Here is a 23,949-nt window from a genome sequence, read left to right on the forward strand (position 1 = left end):
GTCCCTCTTTGCTTGAGGCCCACAGAGCGCTGACTTAACTGTGAAGTTTCAGAAGGAGGAGGGGATTGGGATAAATTGTAATCCGTTCTCTTCTCTCTTCTGAAAATGTGGAAGGAAACCGTCCACTCCATGGTTCTAGGACCCTGATGCCAAATTTGCAAGCTCCGGTCCCGGGTGGGGCTGGTCTGGGATGCATGCTGAAACTTAATGGTATGTGTAGCTCCCGGTTCTTAAATCTTCCCTGCTCCAGTTCTCTGCCTCAGAAGGGAAGACAGTCAGGAATAGGTGACTCTGCATCCTTTGTTCTCTGCCACCACCTTGCCTCATCCCCAGGAAGGAAGGAAGATGCCTTGCCTTACTTTGCACACTCTGAATATTCTTCACTAGTTGGAGCTGTTCGGGTATAGGACTCTCTCTGTCCACTGGACCGAGAGCTCTTTGACATGCTAATCTGATTTATTTATTTTTTACCATCTCCATGATCTTACGTAGTAGGTGCCCAACACAGTTGAGCGTTAAGAGTCCTGCTGTTGGAATCAGGTAGCCTGGGGTTTACTCTCGGCTCTGCCCTTCCCTTGCAGTGTGGCCTTGGGTAGATGATCTAAGTTCTCTGAACCTCTGTTTCTTTTTCATAAAAGGAAGATATAGTTTGTTATTGTGCCCACTATGATGGTATATGTAAAATACCTCAGTGCTCAAGGACATGTGGTAAGTGCTCCATAAATGATTGCCCTTGTTATGAATAAGGATAAGAGGTGAGTCAGGGTGATATCTAAATTGCATAATCCAGGGGCGCCTGGGTGGCTTAGTCGGTTAAGCGTCCGACTTTCGCTTAGGTCATGATCTCGCGGTTCGTGGGTTCGAGCCCCGCGTCGGGCTCTGTGCTGACTGCCAGCTCAGAGCCTGGAGCCTGTTTCAGAGTCTGTCACTCCCTCTCTCTCTGACCCTCCCCTGCTCACGCTGTCTCTCTCTCTCTCTCTCCTAGAAATAAATAAGACATTAAAAAATAAATAAATAAATAAATAAATAATCCAGAATAAGAACAGAAGAAAAGTGTGGGGGAAATGGACATTTTAGAGCAAGTATCCCTAGAGATCCATTCTAGGTTGGCTGAATTGTGACACCATCACCCCTGTTTCCACCCCATCATAATGTGATCTCAAATCTTTGTATCATTTGTGCAGACTATTTTGGTCCCCAGATTCTCACAGGTGGTCCCCAGATGACCTTCTGATTCCTCCACTCTTCCCTCTTCTATCCATATTATTCGGTATCAGACCCTGATCCAGTTCTGACACCAGAAGGCCAAGCCCACATGTCATGGTGGGGTCTGGGATGTATCTCACTCCTAGACCTCTGTCTAGTGTTGTCTCTTTGGTGACCGTTCAAGGTCACCACTGTCAGTCAGCCCTGGAACCCATATCGATGCACTCTACCACCTTGCTACTGACCATTGACCATTGACCCTGAGAGCCAGCTTTGGAATCTACCCTCAGCTCCATAATGACAGGGGTGGGGGGGGTGTCCCTGGCTCCACCCCCTCTTTCATTCCCTGACCCTCCAGTTGCCATATTGGAAACCTGGTATCAGCCAGTCCTTTCTCAATCCAGAACTGTGACCTTCCAGATTTCCTAGTTTGGTGACACATGTGAATGTGGCAAGGATGCCAGAACCAGAGATCCACATATATCACGATGGATCACTTGTGTTTGACAAAGCCCGGGACACCAGGTGTTTTTGACTCTCATCAAAGATTTAAAAGAAGGAAGCCACTTTCAACTTAGTGTGAAGGTAGATTATAAACATTGTCCAGAGAACAAAAGCCTCCTGAGTAATTATTGATCTTCCCTAATGGGAAGTGTATAAGAGAGATGCTTATGGGCCTGCCAAGAGGTTTCTGAATTGTGTGGGAAGGTGGGCAAAGTGAACAAAAATGGATCTCATAGTCAATTTGGATATACTCATGCTCTCTGAACTATGCATGGTGTACGACTGGGATGCCAGCATTTTGTGATTTATTTTGAAACTGTGTGTCAGGATTTCTGAGAAATTTTGCACACATTTGGCTGGAAAGTGCCCAGTCAGAGCCAGGCACCTGAGAACTCCTATGATGTGGGGTTGGCTGTGGGCTTAAAGACTGGACTCTTCAGTGGATAAATGATCACGAATGACTTTGCAGAGGAAAAGTAGGCTTTAGTCGGAGGTCAGCCTGTGGAAGGACCAGGATTCCCTCCAGCCTGTGCCAGAGGCCACCCTCCAGCCCACTCTGTCAGGAGTGCTCAGAAGTCACATCAAAAAGAGTGACTTGTCTCGGAGGCAAAAGGGCAGAGGGCCAGAGGTTGCCTGGACACAAAGGTCCCTCTCCATTCTGTAGAGAGAAGGTCAGGGCAGTGGTGATAGTGGTGTGCTGTGTTCTGCATGGCTATGGCCTCAGACTTGCAGGAGATCCCCAAGGTGGCCTTTTGAGCATCTCCTCTAGGTCGCCTCTGAGCTCTGTTAACCTTGGAAATGGGGACCAAGGATGTTCAGTGTTGCCATCTGGAGTCAGGCCTTCATGGCATCTGTGTAGTGAGATGAAGCTTGGTATAGGCTGGCTCTTCTGGACCAGACGTATACACAAGGTGGGTGATTTGGTGGGGGTGAGTGGTCCGGGGGTGGTGGGAAGCAATGGGCACTGCCAAGCCCTGATGGTGCTCACAGATGGAGGGCCACTCAATTCCCACAAAGAGCACGCCATCTGCCAACCAGTAAAGGCGAACAGTGTGTGAGGTAAGGATTTGTTCTCCTTGAGAGCGAAGGACAGTCTTTGTACCCATACTCAGTGAAGAGACTTGTGCCTAGACCTATAGCCCCTGCTCAGGACATGAGGCCAAGGCCTCTTCTGAGTAGACCCGATATGCTGTGTGCCATGGTGCTCTACCATGCCAGCGACAGCTGATTAGAGTGAGAACGCTTGCATGTAATAGCTGGCTCTGACTGAGGTCTTAACTCATGTGAGGCCGGCACGGTGCTAAGCCCCTGACATGGATCTTCTCTGTCTCACGGAAGATAATATAGGCATTCCTTGTATTCCCAATTTACAGTTAAGACAACTGAGGCCCGGAAGGGCTTACACATTAATGAGTGGCTGGGCCTGGTTTCACCCAGGCCTGACTGTCAGGGTTCGGGGCTCTTTACCCTCAATGCTAGGCTGCTTCACTCAGGAGGGAAGACCCTCTGCCTCTGAGGTGGCATGGCACCAATCTAGTGACAGCCTGTTTGGGACAGTGAAGGATCACATTTCATCGGCTAGGACTCATGTGATCTCTAGCATCTGGGAAGCGTATCTTCCTTGAGACTGGGGAAGAAATAGTTGGGCAGGGGAGGCACCAGTGACCTCTACTGTGTTACATCGCCCCTCTGGGTGGGCATTTAGGCTAACTCCATCCTCTCTTCAATATAAGCAAGACTGCCACAAAAATGCTCAGACATACCTTGGGGGGCACATATGCTTGTATTTGTGCAGGAAATTCACCTAGAAATAGAATTGCTGGGCTGGTGGGCACATACGCTCAGAAAGCCAATCAATATTACCCAAGTGCTCTCCCGAAGGACTCAACCTCTTTACACCCCTAGCGTGTGCCTTGCAGAATTCTCCGCACGTGGGCCAGCTTTTACTTTGTGCCGATTTGACGGATCTCCCAGTATTTCCCTAATTATAAATTAGGGTGTAGTTTTCATATGTTTCTTGACCAGTTTATTTTGTCTTCTGGGAATTGACTGTTCATAACCCTTGCCCTTTTTCTATTTTAAAAAATTGATTTCTAGATGCTCATTAATTATATATGACATTCTCTGCCCCCCTCCCCTGCCCCAGCCCTCCACTTATTTTTAACTCTATCTATGGGTATAGTTTTTTGTATGGTGGGGAGTTTGGGTCATACTGACGTTTTTAATTTTAAAACTCAAACCTGACTATCTTTTTGGTTTTGGGGGTTTGCATATTGGCTTTTTGCCTGGGTTTGCTGTCTGTCCTCCTGTTCTAAGGTATAAAAACAGTCTCTTATATTTTCTTTTAATTCTTTATATAGTGTTTATGTTTAGCTCCTTCCTCCATCTGGAATTTATTTTTTTGTGTAGGATGTGATACTGATGTTCTATTACATCTTATTAAATATAACATCCCATCAACTCCACTTGTATTGTCCACATGTTAGCGAGATGCCCCTTTTATTATTTACTAGATGCCTGGGACATACTTACCTTTATGTTTTCCTGTTGAGAGAATGTTCTGTTCTGGCATCACTTCTAAGCTTTTCTAAAGATGGTAGCTTTATAAATGTTTCAATAACTTGTAAATCAAACCCCTACGTATTTGCCATTTGTCAAAAATCCCTTGCCCATTCTCAAACACTTTTTTTTTTTTTTTCAAGACGAGCTGTGAAATCAGCTTGGCTCATTTCATTAAGCAACCCTATTAAGTTGTGGGGTTGTATTGAATATATGGATTGCTTTAGGAAGGTCTGTCATTTTTATGATATATCTCTCCATCCAGGAACATGGTATTCAAGTCTACGTTGGTGCCCTTATGTGAAGTTTTATAGTTGTCTTAATATGGGTATTATTACACAGGACTTGTGAGATTTAATGCTAGGTATTTTATGGGATTTGTGGCTATTGTGAGTAGGTACCTTTTTTCATTATATTTTTAAATAGGTTCTGGTTATTGTTGAGAGATGGCTCCTTAGTAGTGAGCTTCCCATCTGTGGAGGAATCAAACAGAGGCTGGGGCACCTGGATGGCTCAGTAAGTTAAGCATCTGACTTTGACTCAGGTCATGATCTCTCAGTTTACAAGTTTGAGCCCTTCATCAAGCTCTCTGCTGTCAGCATAGAACCTACTTCAAATCCTCTGTCTCCTTTTGTCCCTGCCCCTCCCCCACTTGGACACGCTCTTGTACTCGCTCACTCTGTGTGTGTGTGTGTGTTTGTGTGTGTGTCTTTCCCTCTCTCTCAAAAATAAATATTGTTAAAGCCAAATAGGCTAGCCAACCAGGTAGGGACTGTAGAGGGCATTCTCCACCAGGGACACACCATGATCTCCAAGATTTCTTCCTGTTCTTAGAATAAGTGTGTCTATAAAGTGTCAGAATGGAGGGCTTGATTCTGGATGACCTGTACCTTTCTGGGAGGAATACCTACTTTTTCAGTTTCTCTTTCTGTTCCCTTGGCCTTGAATTGTTCTCTTTGGAGCCTGGATATTTTCTTTTTCTTTTTTTTTTTTTTTAAATATTTTTTAATGTTTTATTTATTTCTAAGAGAGAGAGACAGCATGAGCAGGGGAGGGTCAGAGAGAGAGGGAGATACAGAATCTGAAACAGGCTCCAAGCTCTGAGCTGGCTGTCCGCACAGAGCCTGATGCGGGGCTCAAACCCATGAACCTTGAGATCATGACCTGAGCCGAAGTCAGATGCTTAACCGACTGAGCCACTCAGGTGCCCCAGGAGCCTGGATATTTTCTATGTACCTGGAGAGAGGCACACAAGTTTCTTTTAGAACTGAATGCATTAATGCCTGGAGGATCCGTCAGTGCATTCCCAAGGAAAATTGAATGAACAATCCATGAATCTGGGAGCGCATCTCCACCAGCTTTGTCAGTCAGTGGTGTGTGTAGCTGTAGCACAGGTACCCACATCCCCTGAAGACTTTGGATGACTCAGGGCAGATCTCAGTGAATTTTTATATCATAATCTTATACACAGGGCATATAGCACATACTAGGGTCTCAATAAACACGTCTAGATCTATCAGTCACAAATCAATCAAAGACAAGGCTCAGAGAGTATAAGTGACCTGCTTATGGTGCAGGCCCTGTGCAAAGCTGGCCCTCAGCCCTGGTCTTTCCCTTGTGAGTCTGGTGTGTCTCTCACCACTCCACAAGGCCACTGAGCCTCATTGCAGGGTTGGGAAAGAGGTCTTAAAGGCCGTGTCTTTAAGATGACATGACCTATAGCTCTCCTTGACTTGAAGTGTCTCCAAGAAACCTGCAGGAGAGAGTCATGTCAAAGTGTCCCTGTCTCTGGCCATGCCTTGGGCCACAAATAGAAGATTCACCTTGTATACCTCCCCCATGCAGGTAGTGGTGGGAGACATTCCTACTGAAATAAGCGACTTTACAGGTATAGGCGTCTCAGACATCCTCCAGGGGTCCTGCAGACTTGTAGATATTGAACACTTGGGCTTCAGCTCAGACCAGATAGAGGGGCTCTCTTTTTTCCCCAGAAAGTGAAACTCACTCCCTCTCTCCCAGACAGTTAGCTCCCCTGAAGCAGGAGAAACAAGAACTACTTTCTACAAACATTGTTGTTGGGCAAAGTGTGTAACATTAGGTTCTCTGATGTTCCCGAAATCCCTCTCAGCGGGGTCCCTCCTTGTTTTGACTAATCATTTCTTCCTATTACTAACTGTTATGATTAGGAGAATTGCCTGAGTACAGGCCCAGTGTTTCCAAGACCCTAATGAGCAACACGTGCAGACTTGCTCATTCGTGCTGGAACTGCGGCTGCTCTGTCTCAGTAGGGAAGCCACTGAAACAGCTCTGGAACAAGAGCTTCCTGCCATCCTGAGAGACCCATCCCCCACCCCAGCACCCAGCTGCATTTGAATTACTCCTGCACCTTACAGTCTTAGGTGCCTCCACCTTGGGTTGGAGGAGTTGCTGAGGATGAGCTTTGAGACTGGCCAGGCCTGGACTCAAGTCTTGATTCTGCCACTCACCAGCCGCATGACTTGGGCACGCTCCTTCATGTCTCTGAGCTAGTTTCCTCATATGTAAAATGGGTACAATAGTTCCTACCTCGTCGAATGTTGGGAGATGGGGTTTTATTAAATAACATACCAAAATACCTAAGGTAGTGCTTTGCATATAGGGCTTGTTATTAAAACAAAACTCGGGATTCCATATAGAACTCCAGGAAATGGAAACCAAACCTCTGCTCTTGGAAATGATCGTTGTAGGACTATACTCTAGAAAAACAGCTGATATTAATCACTTAGTGGCATAAAGCAAACAAGTTCCACCAAATCAATGTCTTATCCTTCTGATGTCCATGCAGATGGCACAGGTGTCTGTCCACAGGAAGCTTATGTCCCTGGGTTCATTTTAAACTGGTTCTAAAGGTGGCATAAAACTGTCTCTGGAAATACTGGGATCTAGGAGCGTTAGGAAAAATAAAGCAACCTGATTTCCCCAGGTTTCAACTACCTCTCCTCTTTGCCCCAAGGGGAGTTTATATTTTGAAGGGACCATTCAGGGTGTCTTGCTTGCAGTGGAACAGGCACCATTCAACTTTCCAGCCCTGCTGCCTCAGGCCTCCAGCACAACTGCCTCTTTGGAAGGGACACCTCAGAACTTGACACACTACCATCTTCACACTAAGCAAAACAGTGTTCCAGATGTCTGGTGCTCATCACTCACAAATTGTAGACAGTCCTTGGTCTGTTTTTTGTAAGGATATCAGTCAAGCCCTTATAAGCTTCTACTATACTATTGAGTGGAAGATGCCTCACTAGCCCATTTTGATGCCACTACTCAGCATCAGGTCTCTGATAAACTACTTGTGGTTTTCTGGTTCATCTTCAAACAGCCACCCCACATCCCTCAATAAGACCTGAAAACTCCGGCTGCCACTGACTCCTGTTATTGTGGTGTTATTAGTGCCTGACATAGAACCTTACCAACTGCCCCCCTGCTGTCCTGGGCACCTCTGTGAAGGGAATGGGAGCACACAGGCACATACCCCTCTCCAAGGTTCTGAACCAGCATGGTACATGACATCACAACCCTTTCCTTTAGGACAGTGGGCATTCCTGTCCAGTCTCTCCCAGGAATTCTACACCTAGTGCAGGAATGATGGGAGAGGAATTGGTGTCTCAGGATAGAAAGAGAGGGAGAGAGAAAGCTGAACTTAGGCTGGGGAGTGTCATAGCTACACATGACACCTAAAAGAATAAAGAGAAGTTTCTTTGTTTGGTATTGTTTTCAAATAACCAGTTACCGTAGAAGGAACTACAATTGAATCTGAGTTAACTTCATGGTTTCTGATTGCAAAATTTCCCTCTTTTGGCTTATGTTATCTTCCAACCTATCCTGCTTTCAGCTGTGTATGCAGTATTGAGGTCAAAGACATAACAACCAGCCTGACCTGGTTTGCTGCATATTTTGCCTCCATAAAAGAGCTTGCCATAACTCTCCAGCTCCATATCCATGTCTGCCTCTGTTCCTAGACTCCTATATATCTCTCCATAATATCTCAAAAAACTTTCTCTTTTTTCCAGAAATCTTCCCAATTATTCAGACATAGTCTTAATTATCTGTGTCATGGTGAACAATAAGTAAAGGGATGTCCCAATAGTACTGTCATTTTTGGTACCCAATCCTGGGCCACCCCACCTATGTCTTCCTGGGCCAAAAACCACACCATGGTTTTTGCACCATCCCTACTCCTGATGTCATTTTATGATCTCCCTTTCCATCTCCTCTTAACCCTTAGCCTTTATTAAAGTATTTTAATAAAGTCAGCTTTCCAAACTACCATCTTGACTCTGCTCAGCCACAAAAATATTATTTCTGCACTCTTAACTTAAAGTATTTAAGAATCTTGAGTATCATTTGTCCTTCTTGGTCCATTCCCAGACTGTATCTCAGTCCTTCCTCCTAAAAGAAGATTGAGTTGAGGATATAGTTTGCTGTAGGAGTAAAGGAGGTATCTCCCTGCCCACAGGCGAGAGAGGACAAGCAACCCAGATACCATGTCAAAGTCAGACCACCTCTTGAGAGGCTAGGGAGTAGATATACGGGAGCACAGGAAGTAAAAAAGAGCTAGATCCATTCTGGAGACACAGCCATGCCCAACATTAGGACTTTCCTCCTTCCTGACTGTGCTAGCAGGGATTAGTTACCCTAAAGTGTATAGACTAGAGCACATAGCCTCCAAGTCTATACATGTAGCTCCAGCCTATAGACAAGACTCCCAGACACCATCTCTGAATATTTTGTTCTGCATTGATCTTATCTTTTCCCAGACATCTGTAACTCTGTGTCTGTATTAATTACTTTGATCCTTAACTGTATGTGTCCACAGATTCCAGGACTCCAGGGGTGGGGTCTTGCCTCACTAGAAAGCATCTAGGTTCCCCAGCATCATGGGCTATGGCCTACATAGCTTTATGGCTTTCATAGTGCGCAGCACAGATATGGGAATAGGGTCTCTGCTCAAGGAATGAGGGGCTGCACAAGATCAGTTTTAATTGGATGAATGGTATAGGGTTCCAAATCATCTAATAATGGCAATACTAATAATAATAGCAACTGATACTTATGGAGTTCCTCTGTGTACAAGCCATAGAGCTGAACTCCTTTGGTATATTGCCTCATTAAATCCCTAAAACTATCACTTCAGATGAGAGTAGGCTCAGAAGGCTTAGAAGTTCACCATCTCAAGGTTCACCAACAAGAGAAGATTTCTGAACTCGGTTGCTGTGAACATCTAGGGGGTTCATTGGTTAGTTTCAAGAACTATGAACCTCTCAGAGTCTCTGAAAACCCATGTTTGTGTTTTAGCATTTGTCTATTTTTTCCTGATGAAATTCTTTTCTTTCATTTCCTTTCCCTTCCTTCTTTCTTGCATCAAATCCTTCAAGCTGTTGTTCACACAACCTGGAGGATCTCAGCCTGCACACGGGGTCTCCCTGGAAAGCTTCACCTCATCATCGTTGTCACCCGCACCAGCTCCTCATGGGGAGGGATGCACAGATATAGATCCTGGTGCAGCAAGGCTGGACCCTGCCTGGTTGGCACCTTGGACCAGGCTGAAGTTCGCAACTAAATTCTGAGACCAGGAAGTTGGCCTTATTAAGATTCCTGATAAAGGAATTGGCTTTCAGGGCTTACCTATCTTCAGCAGATTTTCCATTTGATTACTCAGGAGTGCTCTTATTTCCAGCTTAATGCCTACAAATAAACTCACCCACTCTCTTCCACCCACCCTGCCTCTCTATTCTTTAAAAAAAAAAAAATTCATCTTGCCCAAATCACATTAAGAAGCAGGAGATTCTGTCTCAGTATGGCAACACTTGGGCTAATCCTGTGTCTCTTGAAGGATCTTTTCTTCTTAACTCTTTGAGGCCCCAGTGCCAACTGTACTCACACAGGCTGAGCCAACCTCTCAGGCACATTCTGGAAAACACAGAACCCTATTCCCACCACCCAGGGCTTACTATGCCCCTCCCACTTAAGCCAGCTCAGTGGTTTTCCCATCTTTTAAAAGGACTGAGTCTCCTTAGCCCTTTTCACAGGAAGCTTTCATCAGTAGTAACCGTGGCAACAGATCAGAAAAGCTTCAAAAAGCCTGTCTGTATGTAATTAAGAAAAACGAGGACACGGACACAAGAGCAGGGGGCTTAGACAAGGGGACTGTGGCTCTTAGCCTCTACCACTGCATGCACTGAGGGCTTTTGCTGATGGAGATGGATTTTCTTCTCTCTCTGACCTCCCCCTCAACTCCGCCTTTTAACATTTTTGTTTGGTTGCCTCAGTTGACCTCCTTCCTGGGGATGTTGCATGGAGCTCTGGTTCTGGATAGTTACTCCCCACAGGGGTAGGGCCTCAAGCCCAGGGAGTGGTGCTTGAAGTGGTAGAGGTGGCCTAGCACCTTTCTCTAGGGAGGTTTATTCAGAGACCAAATGTGCTCTGGCTAGACTCTCCAAACACAGGTGAGGCTGAGCAGCCTACTGGCAGGAATGTGCCCTTATCCTTAGGCTGATGGAGCATTGCCATTTTAGCCACCCAGAGGCTGGGCCCTAGCTTGCCCTGCCCAGAGCAGGCCTCCTAGGAAAAAGGGCAGGAGCTAAGCATTGTTGCATTGTTGGGAGACAAGCTTTTTTTTTTTTTTTTTTAAATTTCTTTAATGTTTATTCATTTATTTTGAGAGAGAGAAAGAACTTGAGCAGGGAAGGGGCAGAGAAAGAAGGAGAGAGAGAATCCCAAGCAGTCTCCAAGTTGTCAGTGCAGAGCCTGATGTGGGGCTCGAATTCATAAACCATGAGACCACTACCTGAGCCAAAATCAAGAGTTGGATGCTTAACTAACTGAGCCACCCAGGTGCCCCGTTGGGAGGCAGTCTTAACCTGGGGGCTATTTTGTTTCATAGCACTTATTTTTATCAGAAATTATCTCATTTATCTCTATGTTTCCTTCTTTCCTATCTGTTTTCTCTCACCAGAATGTAAGCTCCATGGGAGCAGAAGCTTGTCTGTCTGGCTTTTTCCTAACCTCTGAGTGCCTAGAATAGCATGGGAATATTTGTTAAAGGAGTGAGTGAGTAGTGAACAGGATCCCAATCATTGTTTGTGGCCCAGACTTGGGCTGTCTCTAGAGATATGTACTATGAGCCCGGGCACTGTGCTGGGCTCAGAAATAGCAAGACACACTCCTACTCTTGAGGACATGGCAGGAAAGGACACACATCAAGACATATTTTGGTTCTTCTAGCTTTCCTTGAAAGGAAAAGATTCAGATGCAAGCAGTTCTAGAATCAATAACTATGACCCCTAGAGGGCATGCATTCATGCCCCACAGATGGATTTGCTCTGGAAAGCAGCCATGAAAGAGAGGGGTGCAGTAATTGCTTTATATGAAGGCTGTGTCTAAATAAACATGAAAAATCTTCTTGGAAACCTGCCACTTTTCTTCCTGAGTGGGGAGTAGATGTGGGTCAACATCAAACGGGATCTTCCCAGCTGCTAGGGACACCACTGTATCAAGGAAGAGGAAGTCCTCTCCAAACCAGCTTCTCACTTGCCACTTTTATCTCACTAAAGCCTCTACCACTCAGGGCCATAAACAGTGGGTCTTCACTGTTACCACAGCTATATCCTCCTTTGCCCCGCAGCAGGGCATCTCATGCTGGGATAGGATGATCTTAAGTCATACACCCTGAGCAGAGGTCAAAACCAAGTGTGAGAGGCCTCCTCTGAACAAAGGAGCTGGGGCACCCATGGAGACAAGCCAGCCACAAGCCCCCGCCCACCAGGAGGCCACACCGTGGTGAGGACAGCACAGAGGAAGAGAACATCACAGTGCAACAATGGAATCTGTGTTAGCTTCTAGAAATGGGCTTACGGAAACCCACAGGTGGGGGATGGGGTAAGTAACTGCAGGCATCAGAGAAGCCTCCTGGTGGAATCGAGTGCTAGATCTTGGAGGGTGAGCAGGAGTTCATCAAATGGATAGGAGGAAAGGAACTGCAGACAGAAGAGAACACTGTGCAGAGGCCCAGGGGCACAAAGAGAATTTAGTGTGCACGGGAAAGCACAGGAATCTTCCTACAGGCCACAGTATAAGGGCAAGGGTCAAGTGGCCAGGGATGAGATCATGAATGACACGACTACATGGGGACATGAAGGACGTGGAAAGGAAGTAAACTTTTGGGCAACTTCAGTTTGAGCAGGGGAACATGGTGACCTCATGGACATTTCAGAACCCACACTCTGACCGAAGAGAATGGATGGGAGGGATACAAGGCAGTGTGGAGGATTGACAAGAAGGCTGTTGCTCTAGGGCAAGAAAGCCCACAGGGCCTGGAATTCTGAGGGGGTGAAGATATTGAGGAAGGGAACATTCTGAGGACAAAGAGATGGGACATTGCTGTGGTGACAGCCTGTTTGTGGGGGACACAGACGATGTGACTGTCAGGGTCTGGCTGGTGATCATGCAGGGTGTCAGGGAAGGGAAGGACCGAATGGTGTTCCCTGCTTTTGTCAGGTGGGATGCCAAAGGAAAAACAGTGACAAAGGGGTGGGGAGTATCGGGGCTGCGCTTGGCCAAGTGAGGAGAGAGGAGAGCCTCCAGTTTAGAAAGCTTGGCCAGGGGGTGAAGAAGAGAAGGCATGCAAGGTAGAAAGATGCCAGTGAAGGTGCTTTGACTTTTAAAATGGCAAACATTTGGGGCGCCTGGGTGGCTTAGTCGGTTAAGCGTCTGACTTTCGCTTAGGTCATGATCTCGCAGTTCGTGGGTTCGAGCCCCGCGTCGGGCTCTGTGCTGACTGCCAGCTCAGAGCCTGGAGCCTGTTTCAGAATCTGTATCTCCCTCTCTCTCTGACCCTCCTCTGCTCATGCTATCTCTCTCTCTCCTAGAAATAAAAATATTTTTAAAAAATAAAATAGCAAACATTTATGGAGTTTAAGTGGAGAGGATGGAGCCAGGGGAGAGGGTGAAGTTTAAGGTCATGGGAGAAGGAAGATACTTTACATGGGGAGGCCTCCACAGGGTGAGAAGGATGGGTGGTTACTCTCCCGGGCAGTACCTATCTCTGCTCTGACACCCAAGGCTGCTGTCCAGCGATGGCATCCCAAGGATGCAGTAAGATAACATTGTTAAAGAAGCCTTCCACACCCAGCAGAGAGCAAGCGCTGGACGGATGTATTTGTGATGAGTGTGAGAGATGGTGGCCTGTGACAGAGGCTAGGCTGTCTGCTGAGACAGGGAGCAGTGGCACTGACCACTGGGAGCTTGTGGTCCGCATCTCATCAGTCTGAGCAAACAAACGTGTCCAAGACAGGCACTGGCCAATATGCACATTAATGAATAGTACAGCGTGAGGTGACGCTGGCCCGGCCGAGTAAGAACCCACCAATGACCATGCCACCTACCCTCTCAGCCTAGCCGTGTGCTGATTTGAGATGAGATGGATGTTTATCCCTGGGCAGATGGGGTGGGAATTCTTGAACGCTATTTGCAAGACTTCAGTAAAAATGCTTCATGAATCCTGCCCTGTCACAAGCCTATATGAAAGTTGTGCTTTAGCTCAGGCCTAATGGGCTTTATATAGTACAGTACTGATTTTCTTTCACGTTTTAATAGAATCGATTTAATATTTGCTTTCTGCTCTAGCTGCTTGCCGTTGACTGATTCAACACAGAATCCTTCCGTGGTGCCCCCCGACCTTGTTGTTATTCGTTCATTTTGTTTGTTGGCATTTGATTCCTGTCTTCAGCATGAACCACTTTACACATGTCTTCGTTCAACTGGTGACAGTCACGTGTGTGAATTCTGAATGCATTACTATCCAGAGCGGCTGCTCCAGCAGACCCACTGTTCAGAAGGGGGGCTTCTGGGTAGGATTCCTTTTAATCATTAGACACTGAGGATATACAGTGCTTAGCTTGGGAACCTAGGGCTGTGATCTGTTCTGTTTCTGGGCCGGAGATTCTCAAAATGCCCAGCATTGTGGCTGTTAATTCAGAGATATGTTGCCTTCCTACAAAGGACTAGGTTTTCTAGAATTTAGTATTTAACAAGGCATTTGGGAAGACTCCCAATGAGTCTTACTGGTTTGTAGGAGTGAGAGTCTGTTCAGATCTCCTGTTATCCATGAACAGATCTGATCATCAATCTTTGAAGTACCATACCAGTGTAAGGCCAGAGTGGGAAACAGCTTTTCCTTCGTAGGAAAAGGTAGCTGTTTTTCCTAACAGGCAGCGTAGGGCTACTGTTAAGTGCATGAGCTTTGGGGTCAGGCATACATGGGTCTCCATACTGACTTCAGTTCTTACAGACCGTATGATCCACAGCCAGTCTCCACTCTCAGTTTTAGTTTCCCCTTCTGTAAAATAGAATTAATTATTATATCTTCCCAGGTAGATAGGTGTAAAACAGCTAGCAGAATGTCTGGAACAAGCCTCTATACTCTTCTCATGTCATGGGGTAAAACCTGGTGGCTGTATGAACCTCCCAGCCAATTTTGCTTCTTATCTTCATTAAAGCTTGGGCACTGTGAATATTCATCTATCCAGGTGATCTCACAGCAACAGAGAAATACCCCCAGCACCTAAACATCATGCAGACTCCAAATTGTGTGAGGTTTTGTGTAGGATGCCAGGATATGTTAGGGCTTTTGATGAGCCACTCCCATCCCTCAACCCTTGAGTTCTACACCAACTAAGAAAAGACAGGAATCCACTTAAGTGTCTACTACATATACATATTATACCCTAACACTGACTAGAGGAAGTGGCTTGGGCCTGAAAACCAAAGGGCTTGAACCCAAAGCTCTGCACCCTCCTCTCCTTTGGCACACATGATTGCCACTGTCCCCCCTGGGACAACTGAGAGGAGAGCTTAGGCCAGGTTGTCATCTCTGTCCACCATATGTTCTTGGAATGGATTATAGCATGGAGATTTGGGATTGACAGGCTGGAGGTGATACATGCGTGTGACAGGGAAGGAGATACACCAAAGGCAGATAGAGAGAGGCTGTAGGAGGAAGCTTCTGCCTAGCCTCACTGGGCCCTTTTTTGTCTCCCTACAGGTGTCCCATCAGGTCCCCGCAATGTCATCTCCATTGTCAATGAGACATCTATCATCCTGGAGTGGCATCCACCAAGGGAGACAGGCGGGCGGGATGATGTGACCTACAACATCATCTGTAGAAAGTGCCGGGCAGACCGTCGGAGCTGCTCCCGCTGTGACGACAACGTGGAGTTTGTGCCCAGGCAGCTGGGCCTGACCGAGTGCCGTGTCTCCATCAGCAGCCTGTGGGCCCACACCCCCTACACCTTCGACATCCAGGCCGTCAATGGAGTCTCCAGCAAGAGCCCCTTCCCCCCACAGCATGTCTCCGTCAACATCACTACGAACCAAGCCGGTGAGTCTGGAGGCACCTGTGCTCCTTCTGTCTGTCTCTGTGGCTGGCTTCCTGTCCGTCCCTATGAAGGAACGAAGCTGCAGCCACACCCATTCTGCTCTCAGGCGTCCTCCCAGGAGTGAAGGTGTCAGGCGATGGGCATTTGTGGACATGGAGGAAACATGGCAGAAAATAGTGTTTCACCTCTGAGAGTGAGCTGGGTTCTGAGGGGTATTTTCATGCTCAGCATAAAAGCAAAGAGGTATATCCACAGCAGCATAGAACCCAGTACCCTGCATCCAGCTGGGGTTCAACAAATGCCTTTGGAAAGACAGATGGACAGACAGGTGGATGGATGGTATGGACAGACAGATGGATGGGTGGAAACCCTGCATGATCTTGAGAACCAGTGCCACTTTATCAGAAAACCCAATGAAGGAAGCTTCCCAGAAATCGTGTGATAAAGTGAGGATTGCCTTCATAGATTATTTTTCAATTAAACCATGTAATTCAAGAGTGCATTCTCCTGTATAGTTTGCTTAAATGAATGCTCCACTGTTATAGAGACTTCAGATAGTTGGCAGTAGATCACTCCTGATGGCCAGTGCATCCCTGTGGCGTGCACAGCTCACCACACATTTTCTTCTCTTCTCTTTATTTCTCTATCTCTCACTCTTCTGACCTTTTCTCTTTATTACTTTTTACACCTCGTGTGACAATCCATTTCCTTTAATGTCTATTTAGCCAGCCCATTCATGCACTCACTCACTTATTTATTTATTTACTCACTCATTTTTAAGAGATGGTTAGTTAGTGCCTGACATGGGCCCAGCTGCGGATTAGACACTGTGAGAAATACAGTGATACTTGCACACCACCATTCTTCCCACAAAACTTATTAAGTGAAGAATTTACGGGGCATAGACACAAAATACGAATCTGCAGCCTGGTGTAGTCTAAGCGTGTGTGCCGTACACATGCAGTAAATACCAAGGGAGTTAGAGAGAAATGAGCAGTCTCTCCCCTGGGGTGATGGTGCAAGACTGCAGAAGGAAAGTCTATAGGCAATAGGGGTCGTGGGCAATGGACTGTGATCTTATTTGGAATTAATGGATTTTTTTCAATCAACAAATTCTAGAAGGACAGCTTGTTAGTGGAATAGCTGGAGCCAAGCACGTCTCTTTTCTGTCTCTCCCTCCATGCAGCTCCCCCTTCCTAACCTCCTCTTCTCCACTCCGTCCTTGTCTGCTCCTCACCTCCCCATCCTCAGGCTCCTTCTGCCTCTTTCAATCCCAGGCATCTTTGATGGCAGATGATTCTTGGGTTTAAGCTGTCAGAACTCAGGAGAAAAAAAGGTGTTGTAGGAGAGCATAGCTGTCCAGATGGCTGCGTTGTTGCTGTGAGCATGTGTGTGTTCGTGTGTGCATGTTTGTATGTATGTGTATGGTCACGTGTTTGCATGCATGCGTGTGCCATGAGAAAATAGGCGTGGAAGTGTGGAAGTCTCCAGCTGGTGACCACAGCCCCAGTGCCGTGGAGACAAAGGTTGTGACAGTCTGTCTCACCCAAAGAAAAGGAATGGTAATTTCTGCATCACGTTGAGCACGGAACATGGGCAGCCTTTGTCAGCAGTGTTTCCCTTGGAGAGTTTAAGGCAGAAAACTGGCTGAAATATTTTAGTGTCCCAGCTTCTGGGACTAATAATCCTGCCAGGCTGTCATGTCATGCTGGGCTTGGCTGTCTGCTCTCTCTCTCTAAGAATGTGCGAACAAACCTGCCACTTATGGCGGTTTGCTTTGATTCCTGCCCCTCCCTTCCCTTACCCTGCTATTCCCGAACCTGCCCATCTGCTTGTCTTGCCATCTGCAACTTCCCGGGCTGCAGAGGCGCTGAGGGACCAGGGCTTCTGCAAGGGGCCCAGCGTTGCCGGCATTCCAAACATTTGTTTTGATCTTTGCTCATTTGCGCTTCCACCAGCACATTTCTCATGGCCTTTGTTCCCCGTCCAGTGGGCCCTCTGTTCCTAACCTTCCGTGATTTGGGGGTCCCAGCTCCATCCACATGTTCCAGTCTATGATTTCTTTTTGGGAATTCTGGAATTTGGGTGTCAGAACGTTTATAATCAATAAGAGAAGGGTGCTTCTCGGTAGCATATGGTTGTTACAAAACAAATGACAAGGGGGCCCATAGGTCCTAATCTGTGGGCTTTGGGGCTCTGAGGAATTTGGTGCTATCACAGCACTTTGGCAGATCCACGTGTGAGTGCAAATTATTCTTAACCAATAGATAACTCTTTAAAAAGATGAGATCTTTCAAAATAAACACTTGGGCCTCTTTCTCTGTTAAAACAGTTTAGAAACCTGAATGAGTGACACCGTTTCTAAGAGATGAAAGAGAAACTAAATAGCAGGCATCATAAAAGCCATATCACTCAGATCCATTAACGGATGGGATAGATGGACCCATGCAAGTCCACAAGTCATGACATGTCTAATGTCTTTCCAGGGACCCCTGAGCTCTTCCACTCAGGGTGAGGTCCAGCTCAGCCCCCCCACCCTGACCTCATGGTATGGCATGGTCCCTGCCACCACTGTCCTACTGTCTGGGTCATGAGTAGGTAGATGGAAGGTAAAGAATTTGATCCAGAGCTGTCCTGGAATCAATTACTAAATCAAATGATAAGGGCTCTCAAGGACCTGTTCTGGGTCCAGAACTGCCCAAACTGAAATAACTGGGGACCATTGAATGGATTCTGACTGAGGAGAAGTGAATAATTATTATCATAGCTTAACACTTCATGTCTGTCAGTTTGTTTTGTTTTGTTTTTGAGTTGACAGAGAATTTTGGAATACATGGACTCATTTGATCCTCATAGTTACCTATGCCTTGGGCATTGTTTGTATGTGTCGGACAAGGAAGAAGAAGCTTAAAGGGGTTTGAGAATCTAGGATTAGAAGGGGCACAGCAGGGCATCACCTCTGATTCTGCCTTCCTGTATCCTGCCCTTAACAGTGGGCAGTCCCTCTGAGCATGGAGAGGGTTTTCAGAGACAGCCCGTGCCCTCCGGCTCAGAAGGGCACCTCACTGTGCACCCTCTGTTACTCTTCCACAATTTTATTTGTGACAGGGAACCACAAAAGATTTCCCTTGCCTCTGGATCAGAACAGAGATGAGTGTGTGTTTGTTGAGGGATCCAAGGTGTCCCCCAGGGTGAACTGAATCTTGACAGTGTGTGTCAGTAAAGGTCACACAAGAGAAGGGTTTGGATAAGTTGGCTGCTAGGTGGTCTTGGACTTCATCTGAAGCCTGATGCTCATGAGTATCAGACTCTATCCTGGGAAGCTGATTGCTGCTTTGGGCTGGTGCTTCCTTTGCTTGGGAGCTGCAGACCACATTCATGGCTGGGCATGAAGCTCTTACTGTTCAGACACAGAATTGTCATGCCCTCCTTTCTCAGGGCCGCTCAGGCACAACTCACTGATGCTGCCTTCTGCTGCCGTCATGAACCCTGCCAAGTGGAAGCTCAGTCTTAGCTGATTGAGGTATCCAATCATAAGGACTGGTTGGCATCAGTCCATCAGAAGAAGTCACCATGAGGCTTTTCTTGACTCTCCGGGCTGTGATCTAGGACCATAGGAGATGTTATGATCATCTTTTGGTCCGTAGTGCACACCAAGACAAGCATCACATAGGGAACACTGAAGGATCTTTTGGGTCCTGAGATGCAGAGGGCTTCCATCTCCTTCCGTAACAGCTTCAGCCATGTCTATAGTCATGACTACTCAAGGATCTCATATTGCACGGAGAGTATCAGGATCAGATCCTCACCCAGCCCACAGGCAGTGGCAGAGAACTACTATTTTTAGCATCTTCAATATGCCAGGCGTCTGCCAAGTTCTTTACAAAGTTGAAGTGGATCGGACGAAGAAACCAGGGTCAGAGTGCTTTCAGAATTTGCTCAGCACCTCACAGGCAGCAATGATGTTTCTAGGTTTCAAACTCAGATTTGTGGCCATTTTATCCTCCAACTGATCAAAAATCGCATTACGGCAAGCTGGGTAAGTTGTAAGCTCCCTTTAAGCCATTGCCACATAGCTGGGCCACTTCAGCTGTCAAAAAAAATGTCCATCATCTTTGGTCAGGATTGGTCATGAATTATGCAAGCTCAGATTTACTTGAGGTCTTCAGGGATGCAGCCTTGCACTGAATACAACTGCCTTGAGTTTAAAATAGACCAGCTCAGGTGGAACTCTCTCTGTTCCAGTGTCCAAGCGATCGGAGAGAGGTTGTTATCACCACTAACTCCTGCAGTCACTCTCTGGCACCTGGCCCCAGATTCAGACTGATGGCTGGATCATCTGGCTGTCAGAGAGAATTAAAGTGAATGACAAACTTTACTTCTCTTTTCTGCCAACTAGATTCAGAGTGTCAGAGTTGGGGAAGGGGACCTCAGAGGAAATCTTGGAAAAAATAAATAAGACAAATCAGACCGGCACATCTTAGAAATCAACTTGCCGCAAAATAAAGTCAGTGAATTTAAGACCATCTAAGCCAGAGAGAACAAACCCAAAGGCCCACGAGGTTTGGCTGGTGGTGGAGAGGAGCAAAGCACGGACAAGTGTCAGGGAGCAGGGAGTTGTGAGAGCCACAGAGGACTGTAGAGAACAGGGTGAACCTCCACTCAGCTCCAGCAAGTGATGCCACACCCAGCAGGTCCGGAACTTAAAAGCTGAGAGCCTAGATTTAAAATGTTAACAACTAATTAGAAAATTTTAAAGCACCTGAGAGCCTAACAAATCCAATTCTAGATTTGGCCTCTAATTTAGAGGGCTATTCTGATTTAGCCAAGCCTGAGTGGCATGTGTGCTGTTTGGGTCTAGCCCTTTTCCACCATGGAGCAGTCACCTTTCTCACCTCTTGAGCTGGGTGTGGCAGAGGTGCAGCAGGGGTCCCTGCATCTGGACCCCCCTTCAAGTTCATATCACTCGTATGAGTGATGATCCCTCCTTCCTCAACTGTAAAATGCAACTAATGACACCTGCTTCCGAGTGCTGTTGTGACAAGCAAATGAAATGGGACAGAAAGTGAGTTTGTGAACCATGCTATGGACAGGGAGATAGCATCATTTCTGAGCTAGACGGCAATTTGCTGGACTCTCTTCCTAGGCTGTTTCCTTCCAAGGCCCCCCATTCGTTTGTTTTGGGACTGATATCATCCCCACCAGATAAACGGCAGGTATGGGTTTGTCCATTCTTTGAGGCAGGAGTAGGCCTTAGAAAGGCGAGTAGTGGAGTCCTAGTGAGTTGATGAGGGCAGCAGAGCCAGAACCTGTGTAACTGGCACAGACTGATCCTGCCGCTCCACGGAGCCTGTCCTTCCTTCTCTTGTATTTGGAGAAGCAGCACCTTGCCCCTTACTTTCATGATGCCATCAGCAGTATCTATATCTTACATTTATATTATGCACAGTCCCTGTATGCCCCACTGTGCTATTGCATGTGGAATATTAAGATATTCGCTATGCCCACAGACACAACCCATTGCTTAATTTTGTTTAAAAGATAGTGCATTCCTTCTATTAATGGTCATAAGCCCCAATAGTTTGTCCATTTTTAAGGCATTTTTGAAGCTCCTAGACAATTAAAGTCACTCAGAGATGCTACTTTTTCTACAAAAGAATTACCTAGCCCACCCATTCCTCTGAACACATAACCTAATTTGCATTATTCCTTGGTTAAATATAGTATTTGCATGCATAAAGAATAATCTTTGAATATGAAAAGGAATTTTACGATATTGCAATATATCGAGCTCTTTGGAGGAAAGATATTATGTAAATCTCAAAATTAAATATTAAAACAATATTACAGTGCTGCCTGTAAAAATTTAGAGTGTTAAGATCCATATGCTGAAACCAGTTCATTTTTAGGGGCTGGTCTCATTGGAAATTAGTAGGAGAAATTTGCTCCAAAGCAGAGGAAAGATTGAGTCAGAACTTTAAAAAGACTGAAATGACTTTAAAGAAAACTTTCATCGAAATTAATAAAGAAAGTTTAAAACCCTTAAGTAAATGAAATTTTCACTGTTCTATTCAATTTCATAGCTCATTTCATTGGTTTCTTCTCATTGTTAATTCTAAAAAGATTGTTTTTATTGTTTCTTAAGCCTTGACATTGAGAAGGAAATTTTAAGTGGCCTCAGAAAGGTCTGGGCCATTTGCAAACAGTTTTGTGTTGTCTGTGGAGCAGAGTAGGTCAGCAGGAGTACTGCTCAGGGTCAGAGTCATGGCTTCCACCCCTGCAGCCTTGGGGCTCTCCACTAGATGGTGAACACCATGGAAAATCAGATTTTCTTGCCTACCCCAGCTCCTTGAGGGAGGGACCACACTGTACTAGGCATGGGGAGACTTGATAAGTATTTGCCAGGATCCTTTAGTCCCTACATAGGAATTAGTCCATAAATGTTTACCTGCAGGGTGGTGACAGCCAGCCACCTGACTAGATACCTTCCTCCTCTGTGGCTTCTAGAAGGAAAACTGAAGAGAATGATCTTAGGATGATACCGGCAGCTCTGATCCACTTAGAGGAGCACAGAGAGATTCACCCATACTCAGAGGGGTTTGTTTATTTATTTGTTTAAGCACTTCAACTTTGAAAATGTATTCATTCATTCAACACAGCCTTGTGACTGCTTTCTTTTTTTTTTTTTTTTTAAAAAGTGGGTCAATCTATTTATTTATTTTTTTTTAAATAGTTTATTGTCAAATTAGTTTCCNCAGGTCCTTTATCCATTTTGAGTTTATTTTTGTGCATGGTGTGAGAAAATGATCTAGTTTCATTCTTCTGCATGTTGCTGTCACCTTGTGACTGCTTTCCACAGGCCAATTCATTGGTTCCTGCTTCTAGGGGCTCCCATTCATTCAGGTTCTCAGCAAACATCACGGAGGCTTTCTGTGGGTCATACACCCCTTTAAGCACCAGGAACAGAGGAGCACCTTCCACCAGGCTACTGGTCCTACAACCGGCTGTGACACCAACTCTCACTTTACAAAAGTTAGTATGGAACTGCATGCCATCCATAGAGAGCATCTCAGCCTGCAGCAGCTGCTGCTGAAGAGTGACAGTGTTGGGTGGGCTATTGTTTTGCTCACTAACTGACCAATTTGGATTTCTCACAGACAGATATCATCTGCTGGGCCGTGCAGTGGTTGCGTGTGGGTATTCTCCCTGTTCTGGGTTGTGAGCAGTGCCTGGGGATGCTACTAACAGCTGAGAATGCCCTGCCTTGCATCCCTGCTGGGTTGATGAGAGGGCTGTGGGGCTCGGGGCACCATTGCTCATTTTACTCCACCTTGGGCCAGGCACTCCAACTATGTGGCTTGTTAAATAAAAATGGGACACACTGCTGGCAGTAAGATTGTAGTAAGTTCCTTACCCTGTTCGAAATCCAAAGAGATTGCAATAACCCTCCTTATGGAGGGAACTCACAGAGGGAACTTCTAGCTGGATTGTGAGATAGTTGCCATTCACCCCGTGGCCTTGGCAAAGTACGTGGGAGGGAGGAGGAGTTCCCGTGATGTGTCTGCCCTGCCCTCCTCTGGCATGTGTCAGCTCCATGAGCCACAACCATAATCTTCAGGACAGCATGCCTGTATCTGTCTTATTGGGTATTGTTCCCCAGTGTCTAGTTAGGTGCCTGAAATAATAGAAGTCAATAAATGTTTATTGAATGGATTAATGAATTATCAAGCAAACGTATGAATGGATGCCTCACTCTTAGCCTCATCCCAGGCATCAGCAAATGGTGCAGCTTGAGCTCTCTCTGTGGTCTTTCCTTCCTCAAACATCTTTAGGCGGGTGCTCTGATTGGAATTACACCTCTACATTCTTCCAGATGTTGCTGAGACCTGGAACTTCGTGGGGGCACTGTTCTCCCAAAACATGGCTCTGTGGGGGACCCTCTTCTGTGAGCTGGGCTGCCCCTCCCCCATGGGCAAGGACCCAGTTGTTGGGGCAAGCAAAGCTGGGGGTAGGGAGATGGTACACCAACGCTGCTGTCTGTCCACCAGCATGCCAACTCCGTGCCTGTCATTTTCACAGCACCGGCCACGTTAAACAGGCAGGAGCACCAGGGGTTTTGAATGCCGCAATTAACAAAACAGTAATCAAGCTAAGTGTTTAATTTCAGAAAATTAACATCTTCTCAGAGCGGATGTGAAAGATGGAGAAAAAAGGCACATGAAATGTTCTGGGTAAATAAAGGCAACACCAGACCACAAATATTTTCCAG

At 46.2% G+C, this 23,949-nt stretch overlaps 1 protein-coding gene across 1 annotated transcript in view; it reads left to right on the forward strand.

The window, feature by feature from the left end:
* Positions 1-23,949, forward strand: part of EPHB1 (EPH receptor B1) — a 405,640-nt gene that overhangs the window by 272,224 nt on the left and 109,467 nt on the right. Inside the window, exon 5 of the mRNA XM_077752332.1 lies at positions 15,347-15,682. Coding sequence (XP_077608458.1) covers positions 15,347-15,682 — 336 coding nt within the window. The remainder of the gene's footprint in view (positions 1-15,346; positions 15,683-23,949) is intronic.

This window comes from Crocuta crocuta, unplaced genomic scaffold (genome assembly GCF_008692635.1).
Source record: "Crocuta crocuta isolate KB4526 unplaced genomic scaffold, BGI_CrCroc_1.0 scaffold580, whole genome shotgun sequence".
Lineage (NCBI taxonomy): Eukaryota > Metazoa > Chordata > Mammalia > Carnivora > Hyaenidae > Crocuta > Crocuta crocuta.